Source organism: Papio anubis, chromosome 16, assembly GCF_008728515.1.
Source record: "Papio anubis isolate 15944 chromosome 16, Panubis1.0, whole genome shotgun sequence".
Lineage (NCBI taxonomy): Eukaryota > Metazoa > Chordata > Mammalia > Primates > Cercopithecidae > Papio > Papio anubis.
In genome coordinates this window covers 512,436-531,695 of record NC_044991.1, presented here as the reverse complement: position 1 = coordinate 531,695, position 19,260 = coordinate 512,436, and the positions used below count along the sequence as shown (strand labels likewise).

The window sequence follows — 19,260 nt, the reverse complement described above, 5'->3', positions numbered from 1 at the left end:
CCGGGCGCTGTTCCACGGGCCGGGCACGGGTCCAAGGCCCTTTCGTTCCTAGACGGCAGGCGAGGGGCCCGAGAGGCCGGAGGCCAGGGGACACCCCGAGAGGCGGCGCGAGGCTCCGGCGGCCCAGAGCTGCGGCGGGGTCCGGGCGGGGTCCCGGCCGCCTGTGGGGCGCGGCGCTAAGCCCCGGCCCGACCTGAACGGACGTGGGCCTCGGTCCCTGCTGCCGGCGCCGGTGCAGCCGAGGAAATCCGGGGCTGCCCGAGCGGGGTCGTCGCTGGCGGTCTGGGAGGCGTTTCCATCGGTCACCCCGCTCGCGGCAGCGCGCGCCCCATGACGCCGGCGGCCACCCCGGACGCCTCAGACCCTCGGGCAGGGAGATGCGGACAGACCGACAAAGCAGCCAATTAGAGCCCGGCCAGACACCGCGCCTCCCGCCCCCACACACCCCCACTGGCGATTGGGTTGCGGGACGCGCGGGGCGGGGCTTCCGGGAGGGGCGGGCTGGCTTCCGGGCGGGAGAGGCTGGCTTCCGGCGGGAGCGCCGCCGCGGATGGCCGCGTACAGGGCAGCTCTCGGGGGTTCGCTCGCAGCTGCCCGACTTCTGCCCCTCGGCCGCTGCCACCCGTCGCCCGCGCCCGGCTCTACCTTGTCGGGCGCCGCCATGGAGCCCGCGCCTTGCTGGCTGGCGGGGCTGCGCTTCGACAACCGCGCCCTGCGCGCGCTGCCCGTGGAGGCGCCGCCTCCGGGTCCCGAGGGCGCCCAGTCCGCGCCGCGCCAGGTGCCCGGGGCCTGCTTCACTCGCGTGCGGCCCACCCCCCTGCGGCAGCCGCGCGTTGTGGCGCTGTCGGAGCCCGCGCTGGCACTGCTGGGCCTGGGCGCGCCGCCCGCACGCGAGGCCGAGGCCGAGGCCGCGCTGTTCTTCAGCGGCAACGCGCTCCTGCCGGGCACTGAGCCCGCCGCGCACTGCTACTGCGGCCACCAGTTCGGCCAGTTCGCCGGGCAACTGGGCGACGGCGCCGCCATGTACTTGGGCGAGGTGTGCACGGCGGCCGGCGAGCGCTGGGAGCTGCAGCTGAAGGGCGCTGGGCCCACGCCCTTCTCCAGGTGGGCCGGGGCGGGCGAGGGGCGCGGGTGGGTCCTCCCCGCCGGGGCGCCCCTGCCCTCCACCCAGCGCGGTATTGGGGGCGTCCCGAGGCCACTGCCAAGTGGGGCCTCCTCTCCTCCCGCGGGAGCGCGGTGCTGGCATCCGCCTGCTCGCTGTGCTCATCAACCCGCCGAGGACCTTGGAGTCAGCTCCACCAGTGACGCCACTCATGTTTACCGACGTTCGCTGGGGCTCCAAGTCCAGGGGCGGGAGCCGGGGTGAGAGGTTAGGCTAACCCTAACCCTAACCCTAACCCTAACCCTAACCCCGCAGGTCCCCAGCCTTCCTCCGATCGCCCGTGGGGCGGGCCGCTTCGTCCAGCAGCCTCGCTCTGCTACTCTGGCCATGACTTCCATGCGGGCGGCCCTTTTTAACCCCGAAGTGAGGTGGGCATCGTTTAGATTTCGGGGGAGGGGGGCACACAGGTAGTCTAAGGCAAGATCTGGGTCCAGATGCCGCCAGGCCCACCGGGGAGCCGTGCACGCGCCACCTGCCTCTTGTGTACAGATAGCACTTCGGTCTGTTCTGCTCTTTTTCACTAAACAATTAATGTACTTATTCCATATTGTTTACTGCTTTTGTGGAATGACTAGGAAAACAATACACACAAGTGTACATTTTATGTTGAGAGAAATGCTAAAGCCGCGTCTCATCCGGCCCCTCCCTGTGCTCTCATCACCTCCCCCTCCAGTGCCTGAAATGCCCCTCAGTCCCTCAGCATCCCTTCCCTGGGGCTCCGTCTGCCAAGCAAGCTCCTCAGACTGGGGTCTTCCTCACTCCCCCGTCTCCACATCCGTTCTGTTCTGTGTCTGAGGGCAGCCTGGCCCTCCCTCCCCACCCCCAGCGACCTGCTTAGTGTTGACGCACCAGCCGCCCACGGAGCATTTCTGACCTTTGGAACGTGGTGGAGATGCTCAGCCTGGGGCCTGCTTATCCTGTGAGCATTTTTTTTTTTTTTTTTACTTTTTTGTTTTTCTTTTTGGCGAACATCTTAAACTTTCGTTTTGGTGATATTTTGAGTTATAAAGACAAATTTTTTATGAGAGTAATCTGTCACTGGAAGACACTTTTTATATTTGAAGACTCGAGTATTAACTCAGTGCTTTCAGACCTGAGGTATGCTAGCATATATTTTCTCCTAAAAATTAAGGAGTCCTCTGACCTTTACTCAGGCCCTGCCTGTCATCCCCACAAGTGTCCTGGGGTCCCTGGCCTCACCAGTTCTCTGAGATTGAGGCTAACATCTGAAGTGGCCGTGAGAAGGAAGAGACTTGAGCGGTGAAAACTGAAAAACATTACTGAAAGAAAGTAAACATAAATGGAAACATCCCTTGTTCATGGGTTGGATAACTTTATATTTGAAAGACAACAGTACTCTTTGAAGAGATTCAGTACAGTCCCTATCAAAATACCAATGACAGTTTTTGCAAAAATAGAAAAACCCATTCTAAAATTCACATGGGGTCAGGTGCAGTGGCTCACTCCTGTAATCCCAGCACTTTGGGAAGCCAAGGCAGGAGGATTGCTTGAGGCCAGGAGTTGGAGACCAGCCTGGGGAAACAGCAAGACCCTGTCTCTTCAAAAAAATGTTTTTTTTATTAGCTGGGCATGGTGGAGTGTGCTTCTCATTGCAGTTACTCAGGAGGCTGAAGTGGAAGAATTCACTTGAGCCCAGGATTCAAGGCCACGGTGAGCTGTGATTGTCCCATTGCACTCCAGCCTGGATGACAGAGTGGGACCCTGTCTCAAAAAGTAATACAATTCACATGGAATCTCAAGGGACCCTGAATGGACAAAACAATCTTGAAGAAAGTTGGAGGACTCATGCTTCCTGATTTCAAAACTTACTACAAAGCCGCAATCAGCAAAACAGTATGGCATTGGCATAAGGATAGACATAGACCAGTGGGATGGAATAAAGAGCCTAGAAATAAACCTTCACATATATGGTCAGCAAATTGTCAACAAGTGTGCTGAGACCATTCGATGGAGAAAGACTTTTCAACAAATGGTGCTGGGAAAACTGGATCCTCATGCAAAAGAATGAAGCTGGGTCCTTACCTACACCATGAACAAAGTTAACTGAAGAGTGGACCAAAGACCTAAGCATAAGAGCTAAAAGTCTTAGAGAAAATAGGGAAAATGCTTCATGACATTGGATTTGGCAGTGATTTCTCAGCTGTGACACAAAAGGCACAGGCAACTAAAGAAATAGACAAACAGGACTTCATGAACACTTTAAAAATTATGCATAAAAATACAGTATTAACAGTAAAAATGCAGCCCACAGAATGGGAGGAAATATTAGCAATTCATGTATCTGGTAAGTGAGTAATATCCAGAATATACAGAGAACTCTCAAAACTCAACAACGGGAAAAAAAAAAAAACAATTCAAAAAAGGACTGGGAGGCTGAAACAGGAGAATCACTTGAACCCAGGAGGCGGAGGTTGCAGTGAGCCGAGATCGCACCACTGTCCCTGGGTGACAGAGTGAGACCCTGTCACCAAAAAAAAAATGTAAGTTAAAAAGTGTTGAGGCTGTGGAGAAATTGGAACCCTTCTGCACTGCTGTGGGAATGTAAAATGATACGGTGCTGTGGAAAACAGTGTAGAAGTTCCTCAAATAATTAAAAATAGAATCACCATGTGATTCAGCAGTCCTGCTTCAAGAGCAGGCTCTCAGGGAGACATTTGTATACCGATATTCATAGCCAAAAGGCAGAACAAGTGTCTATCAGCAGATGAATGGAATATTATTCATCCTTAAGAAAGAAGATGCTGACGTGCTACAACACGGATGAACCTTGAGGACATGCTGCAGAGTGAAATAAACTGGTCACAGAAAGACAAATCCTGTGCGATTCCACTTACCTGAGGTACCTAGAGAGCCACATTCATAGAGACAAAGTAGAATGGTAGGTGCCAGGGGCTGGAGGGAGTAGAGGAATCGGGAGCTAGTGTTTAATAGGGACAAAGTTTCAATTTCACAAGACAGATTTCTGGACATGGATGGGGGTGATGGTTGTGCAACATTATGAACGTATTTAATAGCAGTGATCTGTACACTTAAAAATGGCTAAGGTGGGCCGGGTGCAATGGCTCATGCCTGTAATCCTCGTACTTTTGAGAGGCCAAGGTGAGAGGATCGCTTGAGCCCAGGAGTTCAAGACTAGCGTGGGCAACATAATGAAACCCCATCTTTACAAAAAGTAAGATGAGAATTAGCCGAGCCTGGCGGCAGTGTCTGTAGTCCCATCTATTTGGTAGGCTGAGGCGAGAGGGTGGTGCCGCAGTGAGCCAGGTTTGTGCCACTGCACTCCAGGCCAAGTGACAAGAGTGAGACCCTGTCTTTAAAAAGCAAAAAAGAAAAAGTGGTTTAAGATGGTAAATTTATGGCCGGGCGCGGTGGCTCAAGCCTGTAATCCCAGCACTTTGGGAGGCCGAGGCGGGTGGATCACGAGGTCAGGAGATCGAGACCATCCTGGCTAACATGGTGAAACCCCGTCTCTACTAAAAATACAAAAAACTAGCCGGGCGTGGTGGCGGGCGCCTGTAGTCCCAGCTACTCGGAGGCTGAGGCGGGAGAATGGCGTGAACCCGGGAGGCGGAGCTTGCAGTGAGCCGAGATGGCGCCACTGCACTCCAGCCTGGGCGACACAGCGAGACTCCGTCTCAAAAAAAAAAAAAAAAAGGCCGGGCGCGGTGGCTCAAGCCTGTAATCCCAGCACTTTGGGAGGCCGAGATGGGCGGATCACGAGGTCAGGAGATCGAGACCATGCTGGCTAACACGGTGAAACCCCGTCTCTACTAAAAAATACAAAAAATTAGCCGGGCGAAGTGGCGGGCGCCTGTGGTCCTAGCTACTTGGGAGGCTGAGGCGGGAGAATGGCGTGAACCCGGGAGGCGGAGCTTGCAGTGAGCTGAGATCCGGCCACTGCACTCCAGCCTGGGCGACAGAGTGAGACTCCGTCTCCAAAAAAAAAAAAAAAAGGTAAATTTATTTTGTGTGTATTTTACCACAGTGAAAATAACTGAAGAAAAAGAGGGCAGTCATCTGGCCCTCAGATCTCACATCGCCTTCCCCATGTGTGTCCAAGTCCCTGGCCTCAGCAGTTCTGCAGGACGTGAGGTGGAGACCAGGGCCTTGAAGACGTGTGGGGAAGGGAATGCGAGACCTGGGGGTCAGAAGTGGCTGAGTGCCCTGAGGCCGGTGCTGTTGGAGCCTCAAGGGGCGGGTTTTTCGGGGCGGGCAGCTGGCTTCTCTGCCCTGCCTCCTCCCACTGTGGGTATGAGGGCTCTGGCAGGCACAGAGGAGCTCATTCCTTGGCTGGCCTATACCTGGGCACCCGTCCTGGTGCAGACAAAGGCTATTGTGTCCCATGGGGCAGGGCTGCCCCAGGCCCTTTTCCCCTGCTGCACAGTCACACAGTCTTGGCTTCTGCTGCAGAATCCTCGTCCTGGGCAGGAAGACAGACTCCTGCGTGTGTTCAGGCCCATTTTTACCAGAGGCTGTGCCGACAACCTGCTGGGGTGTGTGATTGCTGGAACTGGGCGATGTTGGAGGCTCACGAGGCACCTGACGTCACCTGGGATGGGCGGTTTTCAGGGACGTGTGAGCTGCTCACGTTACATGCGTTCCCTCCTTTCCGTGTGCTGCCTGGAATCTTGGTGTTGGGTGACTCCTGCCCGGCCCACATAGTGAACTCTGTGTTTGGTTTCAGACAGGCCGACGGTCGCAAGGTCCTGCGGTCAAGCATCCGGGAGTTCCTGTGCAGCGAAGCCATGTTCCACCTGGGGGTCCCCACCACACGGGCCGGTGCCTGTGTCACGTCCGAGTCCACGGTGGTGCGCGACGTGTTCTATGATGGTAATCCCAAATATGAACAATGCACGGTTGTGTTGCGTATAGCTTCCACTTTCATAAGGTAATGCCGGGGTCCTTTAGGGCTGTCTACACACGCTTGCTTAGAGAGTCCTAGGAGATCTGGGCCTGTGCTGCTAGGATTCTGGCAGAAACACAAACTCAGATGACCGCCTTGGCCTCTTCTGAAAGTCTAGCCTGTCCCTGGCAGCCTCAGAAGCTGCCTGTTTGCAAAGTAGCTGCATGACACCCACTGGGAGGGATGTGAGTGCAAAGGCATTTGGTGCTCGGTTGGGACACTTGTGCTAAGCCCTCCCACGTGCCCGTCCAGGCCCTCGTTGCGGCCAGAGATGGGCCTGCGGGAGCTGGCATGTCTCAAAGCACCAGCGGGGGGTCCAGGGCCACGGGTACCAGAGAAGGGTCCCTGCCTGGTGCTTCTGGGGAGGAGGGGCTCCCAGAGCCTGAGGCTGGGGACAGTGTCCAGAACTGTTTGCTGGAGTTTATGACAAGGAAGTACTTAGACTTGACTGAGGAAATAGCCATTGAAGCAGCAGGAGCCACAAGTGTGCTGTGCCCGGTGTCCTGCTCGTGCTTTCTGATCTGATGGTCAGTTGCTCGTTGGTCTGGAGTCCTGGGCTGGCTCCTCTCTGACGTGAGCCATCAGTTACCAGTTTTCTTTTCTTTTTTTTTTTTTTTTTTTTTTTTGAGATGGAGTCTTGCTCTGTCGCCCAGGCTGGAGTGCAATGGCGTGATCTTGGCTCACTGCAAGCTCCACCTCCCGGGTTCAAGTGATTCTCCTGCCTCAGCCTCCCGAGTAGCTGGGATTACAGACGCCGCCACCACGCCCAGCTAATTTTTGTATTTTTAGTAGAGACAGGGTTTCTCCATGTTGGCCAGGCTGGTCTCGAACTCCTGACCTCTGGTGACTCACCCACCTTGGCCTCCCAAAGTGCTGGAATTATAGGCCTGAACCACTGCACCCGGCCCCCAGCCATCAGTTTTTTTTTTTGTTTTGTTTTGTTTTTTTTTTTGAGACAGAGTCTTGCTCTGCCACCCAGGCTGGAGTGCAGTGGCCGGATCTCAGCTCACTGCAATCTCTGCCTCCCGGGTTCACGCCATTCTCCTGCCTCAGCCTCCCGAGTAGCTGGGACTACAGGCGCCTGCCACCTCGCCCGGCTAGTTTTTTGTATTTTTTAGTAGAGACGGGGTTTCACCGTGTCAGCCAGGATGGTCTCGATCTCCTGACCTTGTGATCCGCCCGTCTCGGCCTCCCAAAGTGCTGGGATTACAGGCTTGAGCCACCGCGCCCGGCCAACCATCAGTTTTTGATGTCACCTTGCCACCTGGTGACTAACACTTCCTCCTGAACACCTGAGCGTAGAGTTGTCTGTTGGTCTCGCGGCCCCATCCTGCCCGGGACACCAGTCGCCCACCCCTGTGGCTGCCTGTGGGCCTCTGGCCTTTCCTGTCCTGCGGTGGTGGGGACGGAAGGATCTGGGGCAGCAACTTCCTCTGAGGCCCCGCCCAGTGGCAATGCTGGCATCATCGTGAAGTCCATCCTGTGTGGTACGCAGCATCCCTGCTCTGGGCCAGTGGTAACCCCAGTTGTGACAATGAAAATGTGTCCAGACTTTGCCTGATGTCCGCTGGGGGACAGTCACCCTGGAGGACGGCTGTTGCTGAGTGCTCACAGATGTGTGTCCGCAGCAGCTGACTCTGCTTCACACCCCCTTCCCGAGGATGCGGCGGCAGGCCATGCCCCTCCAGGTGTGAGACCTGCAGAAAACCCTCCTCGTGGGGTTGGGGTGGGGGTGCAGGGGGTGTTGGTGATTTCTTACCCCATGGGCCTCCCCCGCACGTGCCCCAGACTCTGTAGACAGGGCCTGGTCAGTGGCTGGATGTTGACCAAAAGTGGAATATGTCTGTGTTTGTGTCAGGTAGAGCCAGGGTGCATTCTCTTTGGTTGTTTGCTTTTGTTTTAATCAAGGTTCTCTTTCTGCTGTAGGGCTGCAAGATTTAATAACCACAACAGGCCGGGTGCGGTGGCTCACGCCTGTAATCCCAGCACTTTGGGAGGCCGAGGCGGGTGGATCATGAGGTCAGGAGTTTGAGACCAGCCTGACCAACATGGTGAAACCCCGTCTCTACTAAAAATACAAAAATTAGCCAGGTGTGGTGGCGTGCGCCTATAATCCCAGCTACTCAGCAGGCTGAGGCAGGAAAATCACTTGAACCCAGGAGTTGGAGGTTGCAGTGAGCCGAGATCGCGCCATTGCACTCCAGCCTGGGCAACAAGAGCAAGGCTCTGTCTGAAAAAAAAGAAAAAAATAGCCACAACAACGTGTTTTTCTTTTTCTTATTTTCACAAGGGGTCGGGGTCAGGTTTGACCTATTGACAACTCGGGTCTTCCCTCCAGGTTTGGATCCTTTGAGATTTTTAAGTCCGCAGATGAGCACACAGGGCGTGCAGGCCCCAGCGTGGGGAGGAACGACATTCGCGTGCAGCTGCTTGACTATGTCATCAGCTCCTTTTACCCTGAGATCCAGGCTGCTCACGCCAGTGACCGCGTGCAGAGAAATGCTGCCTTCTTCCGGGAGGTCAGTGGGCTGCAGGCCGCCCCTCCCTGTGGGTCGGTGCTGGGTGTCCTCGCCTGTGCTGAAGACACCCTCATTGTGGCCGGGGGACAAAGGCTTTTACCCAGCCTCCCCGCCCTTCTCTGAGCTCCCCCTCCTGTCCGCAAACCCCATCACGTGTGCCCTGGGACAAACCTGAAACTCCCCTGGGCTCAGTGGCGTTGGGGGCCCTGGGCGTGCTCTCCTGCTGGTATCCCTGCAGGGCCAGCTCGGGGCGGGGGCGCGGGGTGGAAGCACCATGGGTGCTGGGCACCTCCCACGTGGGTCGACACGTCTTGATGCCCAGGGCAGCCAGTCGGGTCCTGACTGGGGAGATGCTGAGGGCCCGCCTTGGGTCTGGGTCCCTGCCCCACGGTCTGATGGCATCGTCCTTGTCACAGGGCATTCAGTGCACGGTGGGGGAACCCGGCACCTCACCTGGCTGGGCTGGGGGCCTGCAGCATCAGTGGGGTCAGACCAAGTGGGGGTTCGGGGGACGAGGCACAGCATCGTCTTTGAGAAGTCTCAGGCCATCCCTGGAGCAGCTGCAGCCAGGGCCGTGTGGGGACCCGCTTTGCCATGTGGCTGGAGGCTGTTGAGCTGCCGTCAGCAGAAGTGGGCCCGAGGCAGGTGCTCCTGGGGCTGTGTCCTGCCCCAGCTGCGTCCCTTCAGTCCACCCCAGCCACGCTCTGTGTCGAGGATGACGGGGCTGCAAAAGGCCGGGAGGAGCCGCTGGGGGCAGCCTGGTACTCCGGCATAGACAGCGTGGGTGGTCAGGGCAGGTCACTCTGCCCCTCTGAGCCTCAGTCTTCTGCCAGGACGCAGGGAGGACAGCACTGCCTGCCTCCCAGGAGCGTTGGTGGCCTGGCAGGAGCGAGGCAGTGTCAGGCCTGTGTTGAGCAGGGTCAGTGGGGCCTTCAGTGCATCTTGGGGGCTCCTGGCCCCCGTTTGTTGGCCCCTATTCTCACAGTTGCCAGTGCTGGGCTGAGTGGGGACTGCTGTCTGGTTGGAGGGGCTAGGCCGGCAGGGTGGTGGTGGCACTAGGATGGACAGTGGCCTGGCCCTGGGGCAGGTGCGGCCCCTCAGTGAGCTGACCCTTCCCTGCTTCTTTGGGGTCTCTACTGGGCCTGCGTCTGGGGTTCCCTGATTTTTCTAGTTTGGGTAAAAGCCAAGTTTTGTGAGCATATAAAAGAGTGGATGCTGTGAGTGGGCTTGAGAACCCTTGACACACACACTGCATTGCCACGCTGTGGTGGAGGCAGTGACAGGACATCGGGACACATTGCCCAGAAGTACCAGAGTGAGAGCCACTCAGCGAAGCACAGCTGGTTTCCGGGAGGGGAAGGATGGACACGAGTTGGGGGGTCTGGGCAGGACCCGGAGGAGGGAGCAAGCACGCTGTCCCGCCCCCAGGTGACGCGGCGCACAGCGTGGATGGTGGCTGAGTGGCAGTGCGTGGGCTTCTGCCACGGCGTGCTCAACACCGACAACATGAGCATCCTGGGGCTCACCATCGACTACGGGCCCTTCGGCTTCCTGGACAGGTAAGTGGCTGGGGGGTGCAAGCTGCATGAAGCCTGCTGCCCCGAGGCACTGGCCCATGATGCCGACGGGGGCTGGGGGCTGATGTAGGAAGTAGAGAGTCCAGGGCAATCCCGGAGGCCTTGGGCGGAGGCTGTTGAGACAGGACCCCTGTGGGACAGGGCCAGAGAGCCATGGCCACGTGGGAACTTCCTCTGGACCTCCCCTCCAGGGTGCCTGCACCATCTCCTGGGAACTTCCCCTCAGGCAGGGCGTGGCTCTCTTGCCCTGTGTGGCAGGTACGACCCTGACCACGTGTGCAATGCCTCCGACAACACCGGCCGCTACGCATACAGCAAGCAGCCCGAGGTGTGCAGGTGGAACCTGCAGAAGCTGGCCGAGGCCCTGCAGCCAGAGCTGCCCCTGGAGCTGGGCGAGGCCATCCTGGCCGAGGAGTTTGATGCCGAGTTCCAAAGGCACTACATGCAGAAGATGCGCAGGAAGCTGGGCCTTGTGCAGCTGGAGCTGGAGGAAGACAGGGCGCTGGTGTCCAAGCTCCTGGAGACCATGCACCTGACCGGTGAGTGACCCAGCCGTGCCCACAGCGAGGCGCTTCCTGTGCTATTGTGGTTAGAGATGGTTTACCTTCCAGCTTCCAGTTTCCAAGTGCACAGTCACTCCCTGGGCCCGCCCCAGCCCCTGGCACCCCCATTCTACTCTCTGTCTTTATGGATTTGGTGAATCTAGGGGCCTCCTGCGAGTGGAATCATATGGTGTTTGTTCCTTGGTGACTGCTTATTTCACTTAGCAGAAGGTCCTCAATGTTCATCCAGGTTCGTATCAGGATTTTATTCCGTTTGAAGTCTGAGAAGCATCCCGTTGCGTGGACAGGCCACAGTTTGCTTATCCATGACCTACTGGCGTACACGCTCCTCTTCTGGCTGTTGTGTACGGTATATTGTGTGTTGTGTGCAGTGCTGCCGTGAAAGTGAGTGCAAAGCTCTGATGCCTGCTCTCAGTCCCATGGTGTACAGTTGGTAGGACTGCTGGGTTATGTGGATGACTCACTGGGGTGTCCTAGCTAGGACGTGGATGTTGAATAGAAGTAGCTGAGATGGGCATCTTTTTCGTGTTCCTAACCTTCGGGAAAAAGTGTTCAGTGTTTCACCCATTGAGTGTGATGTTAGCTGTGGGCTTTTTAACATACAGCTTTTGCCATGCTGAAGTTTTCTTTCAGAGTGCCTTTACCATGAAAGGCTACTGCATTTTATCAAACGCTTTTTCCTGCAATGAAGATGGTCATGTGATTTTATTATTTCATTCATATCTCCTTGCATTCTGGGGATAAATTTTACTTGGTCCTTTTAATATGCTATATAATTATTATTTTTTAATATTTTTTGAGACAGAGTTTCACTTCGTTGCCCAGGCTGGAGTGCAATGGCATGATCTTGGCTCACTGCAACCTCTACCTCCCGGGTTCAAGTGATTCTCCTGCCTCAGTCTCTCAAGTAGCTGGGATTACAGGCACCTGCCACCATGCCCGGCTAATTTTGTATTTTTAGTAAAGATGGGGTTTCGCCATGTTGGTCAGGCTGGTCTCGAACTCCTGACCTCAGGTGATCTGCCTGCCTCAGCCTCCCAAAATACTGGGATTACAGGCGTGAGCCACCGCGCCCAGCCTATGCTGTATAGTTATTTTAATATGCTGAATTTTGTGAGTATTTTGAGGATTTTTGCATCTGTATGCGTAAGGGATACTGGCTTATAGTTTTGCTTTGTTTTTTCTTTAGTGTATGGCTTTGATGTCAAGGTGGTGCTGGCCTCAGAGCGAGTTAGAAGGTATTCCCCCATCTTCCATTTTTTTCTTCAAAGTTTGCAAAGGATTTTTTGCCATTTGTTCTTAAGAGTATTTGGTAGAATTCACCAGTGAAGCCATCTGGTCCTGGCCTTTTCTTTGTTGGAAAAATTTGGATTACTGATCAGTCTCCTTGCTTGTCTTAGATCAGTTTAGATTTTCCTTTCTTCTTGAGTCAGTTTTGGTAATTTGTGTTTCTAGGAATTTTCTGTGTCATGTAGTTTGTCCGTGTCTTGTAGGTAATTTTGGCATACAATTGTTCATAACAGTTTTTTAAAAACAATTTTATTGTGGTAGGAACACCACATGGATCTATCCTCTTAAACTGTGGAGTGCACAGGAGGTGCACAGCGCATCATAGCTGACGCAGGAGCAGTGCTGTACAGCTGAGCCCTGCAGCTTGTTCACATCTGCAACCCAAACCCTGTGCGAGCCGATTCCCAGCTCCCCATTCCCCTCCCTGCAGCCCCTGGTAGCAGCCACTCTGCTCTGAGTCTGTGAACCTGACTGCTCTAAAGCCTTCGTGTAAGTTACACAGTGTGTGGCTTCTCTGTTTTTCAGTCTCTTTATCTCCCTCTAATCTTGGCTCTTCTTTCTCCAGTTCCTTAGGCGTGAGGTGAGGTAACTGGAGATCTTCTTCAGTGTAGCCATTTACAGCTGTGCATGTCCTTCTGGTCACTGCTTTTGCTGTGTCCATCAATTTTGGTATGTTGTGTTTTGTGTTTTTTTGGTTTTTAGACAGAGTCTCACTCTGTCACCCAAGCTGGAGTGCAGTGGCACCATCTTGGCTCACTGCAACCTCCGCCTCCCAGGCTCAAGTGATTCTCTTCCTTCAGCCTCCCAAGTAGCTGGGACTACTGGCATGCTACACCACACCTGGCTAATTTTTGTATTGTTAGTAGAGATGGGGCTTTACTATCTTGGCCAGGCTGGTCTCCAGCACCTGACCACAAGTGATCTGCCTGCCTCAGCCTCCCAAAGTGCTGGGATTCCAGGGATGAGCCAACGCGCCCGGCCAGTGTGTTATGTTTTTAAGTGATTTCTAGCTTCATTCCATTGTGGCTAGAGATGTCAGCCTTTTTATGTTTATTACAACTTGTTTTGTGGCTTATCTTGGAGAACGTCCCGTGTGCCCTGGAGAAGACGGTATGCTCTGTTCTGCTGGGCGGAGTGTTCTGTGTATATGCCTGTTTGGTCTTGTAGGTTTAGGCTGTTGTTCAGGTCTTCCATTTCTCATTGATCTCCTGTCTAGACGCTTTTTTTTTTGGAGACTGAGTCTCGCTCTGTCGCCCAGGCCGGGCTGGAGTACAGTGGCGCGATCTTGGCTCACTGCAAGCTCCACCTCCCGGGTTCACGCCATTCTTCTGCTTCAGCCTCCCGAGTAGCTGGGACTACAGGTGCCGCCACCACGCCCGGCTAATTTTTTGTATTTTTAGTAGAGACGGGGTTTCTCCGTGTTAGCCAGGATGGTCTTGATCTCCTGACCTCGTGATCCACCCGCCTCAGCCTCCCAAAGTGCTGGGATTACACACATGAGCCACTGCGCCTGACCCTAGATGGTCTATCCATTATTAAGTGGTGTGTTTAAGTCTCCAACTCTTACTATAGATAGAACTGTTTGTTCTCTGTCCCTTCCATTCTGCCAACGTTTGTACATTTTAGGGCTTTCTTTTTTTTTTTTTTTTTTTTGAGACGGAGTCTGGCGCTGTCGCCCAGGCTGGAGTGCAGTGGCCGGATCTCAGCTCACTGCAAGCTCCGCCTCCTGGGTTCACGCCATTCTCCGGCCTCAGCCTCCCGAGTAGCTGGGACTACAGGCGCTGCCACCTCGCCCGGCTATTTTTTTTTTTTGTATTTCTTAGTAGAGACGGGGTTTCACCGTGTTAGCCAGAATGGTCTCGATCTCCTGACCTCGTGATCCGCCCATCTCGGCCTCCCAAAGTGCTGGGATTACAGGCTTGAGCCACCGCGCCCGGCCATTTTAGGGCTTTCTTATTGGGTGCATGTAGGTGCATGTTCATAATTTTTACATTTTATTGATGAACTGACTCTTGCTGTATATAATGCTGTTTTTTGTAACTTTTTTTTTGGTTGAGGGTGGGTGTGTCTCACTTCGTTGCCCAGGCTGGAGTGCAGTAGCACAGTCACAGCTCACTGCAGCTTCCACCTCCTGTGCTCCAGTTATCTCCTCCCGCCTCAGCCTACCAGGTAGCTACGATTACAGGGGTGAGCTACCTTTCCCGGCCCTTCTGACAATTTTTTATTTAAAGTCTTCTCTGGCCAGGCGTGGTGGATCACGTCTGTAATCCCAACACTTTGGGAGGCCAAGGCGGGCGGATCACCAGAGGTCAAGAGTTTGAGACCAGCTTGGCCAACATAGTGAAACTCATCTCTACTAAAAATACAAAGATTAGCCAGGCATGGTGGTGGGCGCCTATAATCTCAGCTACTCAGGAGGCTGAGGCAGGAGAATCACTTGAACGCGAGAGGCGGAGGTTGCAGTGAGCTGAGATCACGCCACTGCACTCCAGCCCAGGCGACAAGAGTGAGACTCCATCTCAAAAATACAAAAACAAAAACAGAAATTAGCCAGGCCTGGTGGCAGGTGCCTGTAATCCCAGCTACTTGGGAGGCTGAGGCAGGAGAATTGCTGGAACCCAGGAGGTGAGAGGTTGTAGCGAACCAAGATTGCGTCACTGTACTACAGCCTGGGCGACAGAGCGGACTCCGTCTCCCAATAAATAAATAAGCAAGCAAGCAAGCGAGCCAGGCATGGTGGCGCATGCCTGTAATCCCAGCTCCTTGGGAGGCTGAGGCAGGAGAATTGCTGGAACCTGGGAGGCGGAGGTTGCAGTGAGCCGAGATTGCACCACTGCACTCCAGCCTGGGCAACAAAGCAAGACTCCATCTCAAAAAATAGAAAACTTACCTAATGTGAGTATAATAGTCACCTCAGCTCTCTTTAGGTTACTCTTTGCCTGGGTTTCTTCATCCTTTCACTTCCAGCCTGTTCGTGTCTTTGAACATCTTGCAGATTGTGTGGTGACAGCATGGAAATTGTCTTTTCACCCACTTTGCCAAGCTGCCTTTCATTGGAGAGATCCATTTGCTTTCAAATTACTGATAAGGAACTACCTCTGCCATGTTTTTGGTCCGTCACGTTCTCTGTTGCTGCCTTTGTGTGTAGTTGACTTTTTTGTAGTATGTTGCTTTGGCTCCCTTCTCATTTTTAGACGTTGTCTTAGGGTCACTGTGGTTTTGAGACAGCTGTTTCCCAGAGTTGGGGAGGATCGCAGTGTCTGTCACAGTTGGGCCTTTTGCAGGCTGGTGACAGCCTCTCCTCAACACTCGCTAGCTCCTAAAGCAGGCAGTCGTGACTAAGGATGTGAGGGCCGGGCAGCAGCCTCTGTGCCTTCTCGGTGTTAGCCCACTTCACAGGTGACTTGCAGGGCCAGAGCAAGTGGCAGCCGCCTGGGCGGTGGAGGAGTGGGGTGTGGAGGGCTCAGGAGTCCCCGGACCAGTGCTGAGCAGGGCTCATGTGGCACCTGTGCTGGGGGCAGCGTTTGGGTCCATGTGGGTCTCTGTGGCATCCTTGCTGGGTGTGGGTCCGTGTGGCATTGTGCTGGGGTGAGGGTGTGGGTCCTCTGGGGTAGTGTGTGGGTCTGTATGGCACCTGTGCCAGGTGGAGGGTGTGGGTCGGGGATTGTGTGGGTCCGTGCTGGGGTGGGGGTGGGGGATGGAGCATGTGGGTCCATGCAGCACGTGTGCTGGCGGGGGCGAGGGTTGGGGGGCTCTGTATGGCACCAGGACAGGGACCCTGGGCCTTCTGCTTCCAGCTCCCTGAGCAGCCTGTGTTCCAGGTGCTGACTTCACAAACACCTTCTTCTTGCTGAGCTCCTTCCCAGTGGAGCTGGAGTCGCCAGGCCTGGCGGAGTTCCTGGCCAGGCTGATGGAGCAATGTGCCTCCCTGGAGGAGCTGAGGCTGGCCTTCCGGCCCCAGATGGATCCCCGGTGGGTACTCAGTTCCTACTTCCTTGGATTTGTTTCCAGAAAGGGAGGCACAATCAGAAACAGGCCGGAGGAGAAGCTGGAGGCAGGGCTGGCTGGTGCCCAGGTGGCTGCTCCGCTCCCAGGGACAGGCGCAGTCAGGGCGTCTCTGTGGTGCTGGGGCCCGTTGGTCACAGAGGAGAGGGCGGCGAGGCTGACACAGGTGTAGGGGGAGACCGTGGTCTCGGCTGTGGTTGGGCTTCAGGGAAAGCCTCTGGGTTTCCAGGGAGGATGGGCTCCCAGAGGTCAAGCTTTCCCACACCATCTTCCAAACGGAAGGGCCATCCCGTCTGAAGAGTCCCGCCCATGTGCAGGCTGAGACGCGGAAAGTGTTGCTGCTTTTAACTTAAAAAACAAGACTAGTGGGGTTGGGTGGGAGCGCCGGCCAGCAGGCCCTGCTGAGCGTGAAACCCCGTCCACTGGAGAAAGGGTGGCCCCAGCCCACCTGGACCCTCCTGGAAATGAGGGAAGCGCTAATAGCAGTGCCCGTCCCACAAGCATTGAACTCTGGGCAGCAGAGCATGGACATGACTGGTGTGTGTCCACTGGGTCCATCCCTGCTAGTGGAGTTCAAGGGACCTTGGGGACTGGGCTGCTTGGGCCCTTGGACTCCAGGTGAGCCGTGAGAGCAGCCTGGGGCAGGAGGAGCAGCTGCCTGCGGGGCAGGGACACGGTCAGGGGCTACCTCCCAGACACCCTGGCCTCCCCACAGGCAGCTCTCCATGATGCTGATGCTGGCACAGTCAAACCCGCAGCTGTTCGCACTCATGGGCACCCGGGCAGGCATTGCCAGGGAGCTGGAGCGTGTGGAACAGCAGTCTCGACTGGAGCAGCTGAGCATGGCAGAGCTGCAGAGCCGGAACCAGAGCCACTGGGCCGACTGGCTGCAGGCGTACAGGTGAGCCCTGCGTCCACGGTCACCTGGTGGGGGGCGCTGCTGGGAAAGTCCAGCCCGGCTGTGATTCCAGAGCCCGACTGTCATTCCAGAGCCCGGCTGGACAAGGACCTGGAAGGCGCCGGGGATGCTGCTGCCTGGCAGGCTGAGCGTGTGCGCGTGATGCACGCCAACAACCCCAAGTACGTGCTGAGGAACTACATCGCGCAGAACGCCATCGAGGCCGCCGAGCGCGGGGACTTCTCAGAGGCAAGCACAGGCCTGTCCCTGTGGTCCCTGGGATGGGGGGCTGGCCCCGGACCCCTCTCACCCTCACGATCCTCCAGGTGCGGCGGGTGCTGAAGCTACTGGAGAACCCTTACCACTGTGAGGCGGGGGCTGCCACAGATCCCGAGGCCACGGAGGCCGACGGGGCGGATGGCAGGCAGCGCTCCTACAGCAGTAAGCCCCCGCTCTGGGCAGCCGAACTGTGTGTGACATGATCTTCATAATGGCCTCGGCACGCGCTCCACACCCCTGGAGCCTCCCGAGGCCCCCGTGTGCTGCTGAGTGGCCAAGACGGTGCTGGGCTGCCCTCTGCACTGGGGGATCCAGCCTGGGCCCATGCACACCTGTCTTTCCATGATGGCAGAGACATCCAGTCAGGACCTGACCCGTCTCTGTCTGAGGCCAGCTCAGCAGTGCAGCCTGGTCCCTGGGGGCTGGACCCAGGCTCCTAAATAAACCAGCAGCTCCCTCAGGCCCATCTGTGGTTCTTCTTCCCCCACCCTGCCCTGCCCTCAGCCCCGCCCAGGAGAGAGAGATGCAGACAGGGTCTGAGGACACCTTTATTGTGCATGTCCCCCGCAGAGCAGCCTCAGGTGTCCTGGTAGTAGTTGTTGAAGTTGATGCGCAGCAGAAAGTCCTCCAGGTGGGGCTGGTAGCCGCGGTTCACCAGCTTGGTCACCACTAGGGACCCGTGAGCCGCTCAGGCTTCTGCCCATGGTGGGAGCCCCGCCCTGCCCCCCCACAGCCCTCCCAGCCAGGGTGGGCCTCACCTTTGAAGAGAAAGTGGGAGTAGTACTTGAAGGTGTTGTAGGACTGCTGCATGAGTGCAAAGTTGGGGTGCTCTGCACCCCGCGGGCCCCCAGCGGGGCCCCAGGCTTGGGAGATGAGCTGGCTGCGGAACTTGAGCACGAGGCTGAAGATGCTGTGGATGACGTTCATGACAGGCGCCGCCTTCTCCGTGAGCAGGCCCCTGCGGGGAGGCAGTGCTGCTGGGTGGGCTCAGCCGCGACCACAGGGACGCAGCCGCTGCCCGGGCCTCACCTGAAGACGGCCTTGTGCAGGTACTCTGCGTGTGCACGCTGGATCTCCTCCAGGTCGCTCACGGTGGCCAGCCTGGCCCTGAACTCGCACCAGGTGACGTGCAGGATCTGGTTGGCGATGTAGCCCTGGATGACCTTGACGAAGTGCTGCATTTCATGCTTGAACAGCTGCAGCTGGCGGAACTGCACGGAGCTGGCCATGTGGCTCAGCAGGGCTGGCAGAGGGCAGAGGGCAGAGGTGAGCCCGGCCTCAAGCCAGGGGTGTGGGGCGCCGAGCTCCGGTGGGGCCTCACCTGTGCGCTTGAGGTGGAAGCAGATATCCTTGAGCGCCCACATCATGAGCTTCAGCTGCAGCAGGAAGGAGAAGACGCCGCTGTACTTGCTCAGGCAGCCCTCAGTGATGACAACATTGAGCGGCCAGTCCACCTACAGGGACACATGGCTCAGCAGGTGTCCCACGGGCAGCCCCTGTCCCATCCCCGTGGCCGGGGCTGCTGCTGACCTTGTACCTGAGCTCCAGGCAGCTGAGCACATCTGGGGCGTTGGGGGCAAACACCTCGGGCAGGTACTTGAGGGCGAGGGAGAGGTTGGAGGCGTGCGGGGTGTCCCCATGCAGGCTGCACTGCAGGGCCTTGCTCAGCACGGAGTTCAGCACCAGCGGGTTGAGCAGCTCCCCGGGTGTCTGCCCGGCCCCAAGCTGGGCAGAAAAGGGACCAGTGTCCCCAGGAATCCCAAGCACATGCCTGGCACTCACTGGCGCCCCATGGGGCTGTGGGCCTGCAACCAGTCTGCCCTTTCCCACGGCCTCCCCTCTACCACTGGCCCCACTCCATGTCCGGAGGTCACCTTCTCAAAGAGGAGGTCGCTGAGGGACTGGGCGAACTCGCCGTCCTCCATCAGCAGGAAGTGCCGCAGCGCCTCATAGTGTGCCTCCAGGTGCAGCTCCACAAAGAAGTAGTCGACGGCAGCCTTGTTCACCAAGGAGATGCTGGCAGGAGGGAGCTGGAGTCAGGGC

General features: G+C 56.6%; 2 protein-coding genes across 4 annotated transcripts in view; one reads left to right on the top strand and one right to left on the bottom strand.

Annotated features, from left to right (window-relative positions):
• The first annotated feature begins 501 nt into the window (after nt 1–501).
• SELENOO (selenoprotein O) lies at nt 502–17,676 on the top strand. The gene is made up of 9 exons (XM_003905737.4): nt 502–1,104; nt 5,868–6,071; nt 8,425–8,605; nt 10,034–10,164; nt 10,441–10,721; nt 15,857–16,007; nt 16,756–16,941; nt 17,031–17,187; nt 17,265–17,676. The coding sequence occupies exons 1-9, from the start codon at nt 551–553 to the stop codon at nt 17,427–17,429; spliced, it is 2,010 nt and encodes a 669-aa protein (XP_003905786.2). The 5' UTR covers nt 502–550; the 3' UTR covers nt 17,430–17,676.
• Nucleotides 17,677–17,747: 71 nt separating this feature from the next.
• TUBGCP6 (tubulin gamma complex associated protein 6) overlaps nt 17,748–19,260 on the bottom strand; it is a 33,079-nt gene continuing 31,566 nt past the window's right edge. For 2 of the 3 annotated variants that reach the window (XM_003905741.5, XM_017945437.3), the window contains exons 20-25: nt 19,092–19,233; nt 18,748–18,942; nt 18,539–18,671; nt 18,247–18,460; nt 17,976–18,175; nt 17,748–17,886 (exon numbers count right to left, since the gene is read on the bottom strand). In XM_003905741.5, coding sequence (XP_003905790.4) covers nt 17,795–17,886; nt 17,976–18,175; nt 18,247–18,460; nt 18,539–18,671; nt 18,748–18,942; nt 19,092–19,233 — 976 coding nt within the window. In that variant the 3' untranslated portion in view covers nt 17,748–17,794. The remainder of the gene's footprint in view (nt 17,887–17,975; nt 18,176–18,246; nt 18,461–18,538; nt 18,672–18,747; nt 18,943–19,091; nt 19,234–19,260) is intronic. The other variant, XR_001892338.3, reaches the window with a different exon arrangement.